Source organism: Engystomops pustulosus, chromosome 4, assembly GCF_040894005.1.
Source record: "Engystomops pustulosus chromosome 4, aEngPut4.maternal, whole genome shotgun sequence".
In the NCBI taxonomy this organism is placed as follows: domain Eukaryota; kingdom Metazoa; phylum Chordata; class Amphibia; order Anura; family Leptodactylidae; genus Engystomops; species Engystomops pustulosus.
In genome coordinates, this window is record NC_092414.1 from 14,801,339 (window position 1) to 14,809,434 (window position 8,096).

Sequence of the window (8,096 nt, forward strand, 5' to 3'; positions counted from 1 at the left end):
GGGGCACTCCACTGATCACCGCTCCGTCCCATTCAAGAGCTGCAATACCCCACCCTACCACTATCCAGTACATGGCGCTTCTCTAAACAGCGGGTGTCCAGAATACCCCCTTTAAGATGTTGTGGTGCCGGCCGCACCTAATATTAGTGAATGCGGATGCGCTGCAGTGGCGTGACATTGTGATGTAAACGCCTTTGTCTACATACACTGATACATTGTAACGAAGTATCCATAGTAGTGTCAGTCTTTACTGTCGTTCTCGCATTCTATTCATTTACCAGTAATGTGTAGGGCCCTCTACAAGCGTACCAGTAACCGCTCTCCCAACGGTCAGTGATCCGTCGTTTTGGAGGAAATTATGTTTGTATCTTTATGCAAATGAGCCTCTCGGTGCACCAAGGGCGGGGCCATTCTTGCTTATGCACCGATTGTCAGTGTTTTTTTTTTTTCAATGGGGTATATCAATAATTATGTAAAGTTACGGAAATGGGTGAACCAGTAAAAAATGACTCCGCCCCTATTGCACTGAGTACTTCGCTTTAATTTTTTTACAAGGTGCACTAGGGGCGGAGCCATTCTTTCTGAAAAACAAGTTTTTACTGCCTAATTCACCCGTCACTGCCCCTATACATAATTATTGATAAACTTTATAGACGGGAAGGAATACAAAGAAGTAAATAGGTGCAGCTGAAGACTGGCCACGCCCACAGTGCACAGGAGGATGTTGTATGTTTTTGCTGTGCTCTTATCTCTCTGCTTTAAGCTACTTCATAGCCCCTCCCCATTGCTCTGAGTGACTGCTGTAGTGTCAGTTCAGTATCCTGCTACAGCCATTAAATAGAGCAGCACTTTGGAGTGTAATTAATTGCAGAGAGCACAGAGCACAGCAGTGTTAGGACATGCCACATAAGTCAGGGAATGCTTTTAATTGTAGTTTCACACCAGCTGGAGTGAAGCACATCAGAGATCCATGATAACTGAGACAAGAGGAAGGAAAACAAAGAAGTAAATAGGTGCAGCTGAATTCTGGCCACGCCCACAGTGCACCGAAAACTCATTTGCATGATTTGAGAAGCCTTTCACTTAGGAATAGAATTCGAGGACTGCAGTAAGGACTGACACTTTGAAAAGGAGACGGTCACTTATAATCCTGGGGGGGGGGCATGGCGGGAGCCCGTTTCCTTTAACCCTTTCCCAGCCATCGCGTGTCAGGAGGATTTTTCTGAACGGCCTCCAGGATTATAAAGTTATCTGTAATTTCTGGTCAACGCGAGGGGAAACCTCAAACCACAGTCCAGGAAGTGCACTCAGCATGAATGGACACGAGCCCAGGCGGCCAGGGGGGAGGGCTGGATATACCCCCACGATGTGGGAAATGACTCTATTCTCTCTTCTATGGCAGGTTCTCCTGGTCGACCTCGGTAATAATCGCTTCCTGAGGCAGGTGAGTCAGTTTATGTATCGTTAAAGGGGTCCTCCAGGTTAGAGAACTCAATATCAGGCACCTTAATGGACGCGGGTCCTTATCTATTGGTGTAAGCGATTACAAGGGGCTTCTCTTGCCCTGGAGGACCTTTCGGTCCAGATAACCCATTGATTTGAATTATCACTGTGTAATTCTCCATATCTCCTGCGGGGGCACTGTGGCAAAATTGAAATGTGCTAGGATTTAGAGATGATCGCTGGTGGTCCCAAGTGGAGGACATGAATTTACGACTTTGACTTATCTATATTGTTATTTTAGATGGACGATGAGGACTCGATCCTTCCCCGAAAACTACAGACGGCTCTGGAGCAGATCTTAGAGCAGCGCAATGAACTGGCTATGGAAATGGACCAGGGATCTACCAACGGACAACAAGGTAAAGGCCACAGATAAATAACGCTATGGCGTATAGTCAAAAATTAGCAACTTGGACAACCCCTTTAAAAAAGTCATATGACCTTAAGACCCTGATCTTCCGTTTCCCCTCAGACTCCAGCTCCCTGAACGACATAGTGTCAGAAGCCTTTGTTCGCTTTTTTGTGGAAATCGTCGGCCATTACTCCCTATTCATGGTTCCTGGGGAGCAAGACGAGAGGACCCTCCTCCGTGACGCCTTCCGGAAATCTGTCTCATCGAAGAGCGTCCGCCGCTTCTTGGAGGTGTTCATGGAGACGCAAATGTTTGGAGGCTTCACCCAAGAGCGGGAGATGCGGAAACAGGGCAACAAAGGTCAGCAATTCCTTTCTTAATATGCTGTGTTGTAATGTGTGCAGATCCTCAGGGGCGGAGCTTTGCGAGGAATGCCCAATAAAGAATGTGTATTTAAGGCTCTGCCCCCAAAGTCCCTGAATTATGGATTACACGTTATAAAAATTTCTCTGGAGTTGAAGTTTCATAGTTGGCACAAACTATTGGATGCTACATAGGGGCTTTCTCTCTGATTTACACCCCCATTTTGTTACACATGCAGTTTGGACTATACTGCCCCCTGCTGGTAAACCAGTAAATCATCATTACCTATTCTATTGTAATTAGTCCTGAATTTGAACCATCCCTTTAAGATTATTTTCCCATAGACAGGAGCGTACTGTCTGTGTGTTGTTCACTCTCCCCACCCTGTTATTGTTCTTACTGCTGGGAGTTCAGCTCTGAAGCCCCCGCACACAGCTGTGAAAATTCCCTGTCTTGGGGTGTGAGCGGAAGAAGCTCTCGCTGGATGCCGGACCCTGACCCTGATCTTTGTTTCTATCTCCAGGTCTCTTCGAGGTTCGAGCACAGGAATATCTGGAGACGCTGCCTGGGGGAGAACAGAGCGGGGTCAACAGATTTTTCAATAGAATAGGTGAGATAAAGTGTAATGTATGGATAAGGCACAGTGACTCCACCAGCAGAATAGTGAGTGCAGCTCTGGGGTATAATACAGGATGTAACTCAGGATCAGTACAGGATAAGTAATGCCATGTATGTACACAGTGACTGCACCAGCAGCAGAATAGTGAGTGCAGCTCTGGAGTATAATACAGGATGTAACTCAGGATCAGTACAGGATAAGTAATGTCATGTATGTACACAGTGACTGCACCAGCAGCAGAATAGTGAGTGCAGCTCTGGAGTATAATACAGGATGTAACTCAGGATCAGTACAGGATAAGTAATGTCATGTATGTACACAATGACTGCACCAGCAGCAGAATAGTGAGTGCAGCTCTGGAGTATATAATGAATGTAGATCAGCACAATATGTAAACAGTGAGTCGACTTTATACATAGATCATTATCATACAATAAAAACGTATAGTTTATATATATTTTTTTTTTCTAGGAAGTAAAATGCGTTTTTTACACAAGAAGTAGAGGATCAGACGGGGTATATGGACATGTTCTTAACTTATTAACCCTCTGTCTCGCTCTCTGGTCGCTGCGGATATCTCTCCCGTTTACTGAAGGGAAGCAGGAAGTTTGAGCCGACACAGAATTCTTTCTCTCGCCATGAAACGCCGCCCCCTGTGGAGACTTTTATTATGACAGTCTGGGAGGTCTCTCCTCTGTATCATGCACTGGACAGATCTGGGATAAGCTTTTCATTGATACCACATCATCCTCCTCCTCATCATCAATCGCTGATTTTTTTTTTTTTTTTTAAACTTTTTGCTTTTATTTATATTAGAATTTTGAAGAATGACTGGTTTTATCACCACAAAAACATTGGGGGTAGTTAACTGTCCGGAAAATCTTAGGGAAAGTGACCATCAGGACCAGACTGGCGTCCGTCTCTCGGAAGTAGAGGCTTTCGCGCTATACTATACTCCTCCAATCCCTGTGGGACCGACGAGTGGGTGGAGCTCTTGGCGCCTTCTGGCGACTTTAACTGTGATGAGTATGTTTTCTCTGCCCGTGGTCCATCGCGTCACATGACGTGCGATGTCTGTGGTACTGTTACGGTAACGGCGCTCCGCGCGGAATCTGTGCCGTAATGTGTGAACATTTTTTTTTTTTTTGTGTATATATATATTTTTTATTGTTTTTATTTGAAGGAGAGATTGATTGACATGGAAAACGCCCTAGAATCTGGATGTAGAATGGTCGGATCATTCCAAATGTTCTGTAACCCAGTTTCTCCCGTAGATCGGTAACGAGTATTTACCTACAAAAAAGGGAGTGCCTAACAAAATAATGGGCGGGGCTCAAAAAGGGGTTGCCCTCCTTCAACGATTTCTGCAAAATTTGAAAGTTACTAGGCTTCTTTTGAATTGTTCTAGGTGAAGGAACGCTTCTAATCGAGACTCTCCATCGATGGACAACTTCCCTTTAAGCTGGTGTAGACAAATGATACCTATACATCCTAATAAGATATAGAGATCTAGTATTGAGGCCATTAAGACCTGTAAACAAGTTAAGCCCCACCCCTTGGCCCTGCCCCTTTGACTATTCCCAAGCTGAAGATGGAGTTTGTAGCTGGTCTTACAGACTGTCTTGGTAGAAGGCAATGAGGTTCAAGACCTGAGTAGGAGGACCCGGCACATTGGTATATTATGCATTGTCCATTAGTTTCTGTGAAAACTATGTAATGCCACTTTTCTCCTGCGGGGGCAGTGTAGTAAAATTGAAAGGTTCCTTCTGATCTGTCCAAAGTGGACAACCCCCACCTTAAAGGGCCAGTACATAAGTATAGTCCATATTACTGCTGGATTACATTACATTCTTGTACTACTCCTCCCAAACATTTTTGTCAATTTTTTTTTTTTTTCTTTCAAACTTTTGTTTCCAATGTGACTTTTGGGCAATATCTGGAGACAAGACACCAAGTCGAGCAGCAGCTGCCAGCGATTATAACCACATGTGTCTCATTGCTGTATGTGGTAGATGAAGAAGCTGTCGGACTCTCGCATCTGGTACATATAAGTTTGGCATTAAAGGGACGGGCAGAGGGGATGTACTCCCTGCCTACAATTACCCTTGTGTTGTTGACTGCGCCTTAGGAAGATACCAAAGATGGAAAAAAGTCTGTTTTTAAGTAGAAGATGATCTCCCATGATCCGGTTGGGCCGGCGTTATACTGAAACCACTAATCTAAAAGCCTGTGATGAAGTTAGACAAAGCTAGACAGCGCCTCCTGCAGGGCCGGCTGTGCACAAACGTTAATAAAATATAATGATATAAATATCTAAATTTCCAATAATTGAACCTGTGGTTTATATTGAGACGTTTTTATTTGTTCTGATTTTTTTTTTCTTTTATTTTAGAAATAAATATTTCTTTATTATTTTATTGGCTTTCGGGTATATTTGATATATTTAGCGTTTTTATGACATATTTGTTACTCATAATTTCCGTGAGTAAAGGGCAATCAAGAGAAAGATGCTTCCGGATCCCTCTGATGGCAACTTCTCCTACTAGGGAATGTTGAAATCCAAAATGGCCGTCACTCTGGTCCTAATTTCAATCCTGGTGGACTCCTTAAGTAGGAACAGATGTGCCTTTTCATTAAGAGGTTCCATTCCACTGATTCTGGCATTTTTGGAAGTTTCTCTCTAGCCTCCATCTTTACTGAGTGATCAATGTCACTATTTGGCAATCTTTTCTGTCAGATGGGTGGAGCCAGACCGTCGGCTACATCCCAGGACCACCCATTTGACTGTACAGAACCTAATTAGCATATGGGGTACATAAACTGCTCTGAAACTAACCACTTTTCTGTCAGATGGGTGGAGCAGACAGTATAGCCCTGCCTATTTGACCATTGAGAAGAGTAAATAGTGACATTGATTACTCAGATACGTTAAGGGCCCTTGTTCTTTCTATGGGCGGGGGTCCCCCTATTCTGTGTCTATGCCCTGATCCTAATTGTATAGAAACGCACAGCGTGTGCGCCTCATGGATCAATACAGTCTCATGAAAGTGTTCTTTATAACCCATAGCAACCAATCGCAGCACCTCTTCCAATTTCCCAGAGCAGGTTAGGGAATAAAAGCTGTGTTGTGATTGGTTCCTTTTAGACAGTCTTGATAAATGAGGCCTAGTAAATGGTGTCTTTAAAGAGAAATTTTCTTTGTTGACAATAGCAACCAATCACATCTCAGTTCTCATTTCTTAAACTGCTCTGAAAATATGAAAGCTGCACTGTGATTGGCCGCTATGGGAAATCCTCCATTACTCAGTTTTGCATCCATTCCTTGGCAAAATAACGTTGCTACCATGTGTCAGCCATGCTCCTGTAGCCTTCCTATGGGGCAGAAAGGAGACCCCAAGGCTACTCTACAATAAACACACAACAATATACGATGCTCAGGACATCAATTTATTCATGAAAATATCAATAAAATATAGAGATATTTAGTATTTCACAGGAATAAATACATATATACATATGAAATTTCCATATTTGGAGCCAGAGATTTTGGCTGTGGGGGCTTTTAGTTTGCGCACCTCCCAGAAGTCTTTGCTTCCGCCTCCTTAATATGAAGTCTCGTCATTCTGCAAACTTTGGTAGAAAATACCTAAAAAGAAAGTAATAAAGGCCGTGAGGACATCCGTCAAAACAATGTCTTAAAGGGGTGATCAGATTCTAGTCAATGAGGTAGCACAAATATTGGGTTTTCCAAAAACAGTGCCACTTCTTTCTGCAGGTTGTACTTGGCATTGCAGCTCTTTTATCAGGAAGACAAGAATTTTCCCTCCCTTGACCTCATAATACCTCACAGACCCCATTGTTTCCAATGTAGACCCGTCACGGTACTTACCTGTTCTTTTGGAGACACTTTTGAAGTCGCACCTGCCCTGTGGTAAATAGCATGTAAACAAGCCGAGGCAGCCATGACAGTCTGAGGGTCTTCTACATGGACGTGACATGACGCCATCACAGGAATACTAGAAGCAGAGGAAGAATATTTATGTTATGGGGCAGGAAAATACTCTGATTTGACCACTGGAGGCGCTGTACATAGTGACAAGGAGGACCTCAGAGGGGCGTAGGTGGACTATCTCTGAGAGTTATTGTGTCAGACGTTTCCTGATCTACAACAATTTGTGTGGGATGAATTACTAAAGTTTCTGATTCTCCAAAATTTTAGCACATTTTTGAAAAAATTTAATTTGTGCCACATGTGTTTTTCAGTAACTACCCCTAAACACGCTCTCCATTGCATTGTGCCCCCATATATATATTCTCATGCAGACATATCTTATGCATTAGGACTTATCCATAGAATGACCCCGTATACAGTGTCCCAGCCCATGAGTCTTGTACTCATGTCCTCTTCTCGTTCTCAGGAGTGATCAGTTCCTCCTTGGAGAGGAACCAGTTTTGGAGTCTCAGAGGTGGAGCTACTTACACTATAGGCAACTGCCTGTCCTCTCTACCCCCGATCTTCGGCCCAAATCAAACAGCAGGTTACCACATGGACCATACAATATCAACCGTTCTTCTACATTATAGTGTAATGGAAGTTGACTACCACTGATGGAGTCTTCATCTTCCATCTATGGGTTTGCAGTCTGATATCAACAAACTTTGCAGTCAATTCTTACCGTGTCCTGGTTGAATGTTCCATGGTCACTTGTAGGCTGAAAAAGCACAAGGCTGGGATCTCCAAACATATCGTGGAAGGCTTGACGCTTCCTTCTACCAAAGACAGGAACATCAAGGGTCTTCCCAATGGACACCAACCTCCTCTTGACCAGTGACAGTGGCATGGCAGCTGTACCCATCTCACCAGCACCTTGTATGATCTTCCTAATGACCATGGGGTGGCTCCTTCTTGACGTTCCATCAATGTGGATCCAACCATGGACCGTGGCTCCAACCAACAAGACGGCGAGAAGTCTATAAGATGAGAAGTTCATGGCTTCAGCTTGGTCTTCTTCCGGGAACCCTTTGAAGCTATCTTTCCACCTCTTTCATGAAGATGCTCAAGACTTAAATACCCCTGGGTTCCTTGCTCTGCCTTCCTCACCTTTGACACACCTGTTCCTTTCTCCGGTGGTGACATCAACTTTCCAAAAAATGTGCACATCCCAGGACTTGTCTTGTTCCCCCAATATGTCTATAAGGGAATAGATGACGGAGATGTCCCCACCTATTCCAGGTAACAGTGTGATGAGGTCAGCGGGT

General features: G+C 43.9%; 1 protein-coding gene and 1 long non-coding RNA gene across 3 annotated transcripts in view; one reads left to right on the top strand and one right to left on the bottom strand.

Moving 5' to 3' along the window:
• Positions 1 to 5,195, top strand: part of DENND2A (DENN domain containing 2A) — a 73,194-nt gene extending 67,999 nt beyond the window's left edge. For both annotated transcript variants that reach the window (XM_072145247.1, XM_072145248.1), the window contains exons 16-20: positions 1,403 to 1,444; positions 1,745 to 1,862; positions 1,976 to 2,215; positions 2,742 to 2,828; positions 3,309 to 5,195. In XM_072145247.1, coding sequence (XP_072001348.1) covers positions 1,403 to 1,444; positions 1,745 to 1,862; positions 1,976 to 2,215; positions 2,742 to 2,828; positions 3,309 to 3,340 — 519 coding nt within the window. In that variant the 3' untranslated portion in view covers positions 3,341 to 5,195. The remainder of the gene's footprint in view (positions 1 to 1,402; positions 1,445 to 1,744; positions 1,863 to 1,975; positions 2,216 to 2,741; positions 2,829 to 3,308) is intronic.
• Positions 5,196 to 6,271: 1,076 nt separating this feature from the next.
• On the bottom strand, positions 6,272 to 6,891 carry LOC140128861 (uncharacterized). The gene is made up of 2 exons (XR_011855161.1): positions 6,727 to 6,891; positions 6,272 to 6,483 (listed from the first exon to the last, which is right to left on the bottom strand). It is a non-coding gene; the product is annotated as an uncharacterized lncRNA (long non-coding RNA).
• Between the last annotated feature and the right edge of the window lie 1,205 nt (positions 6,892 to 8,096).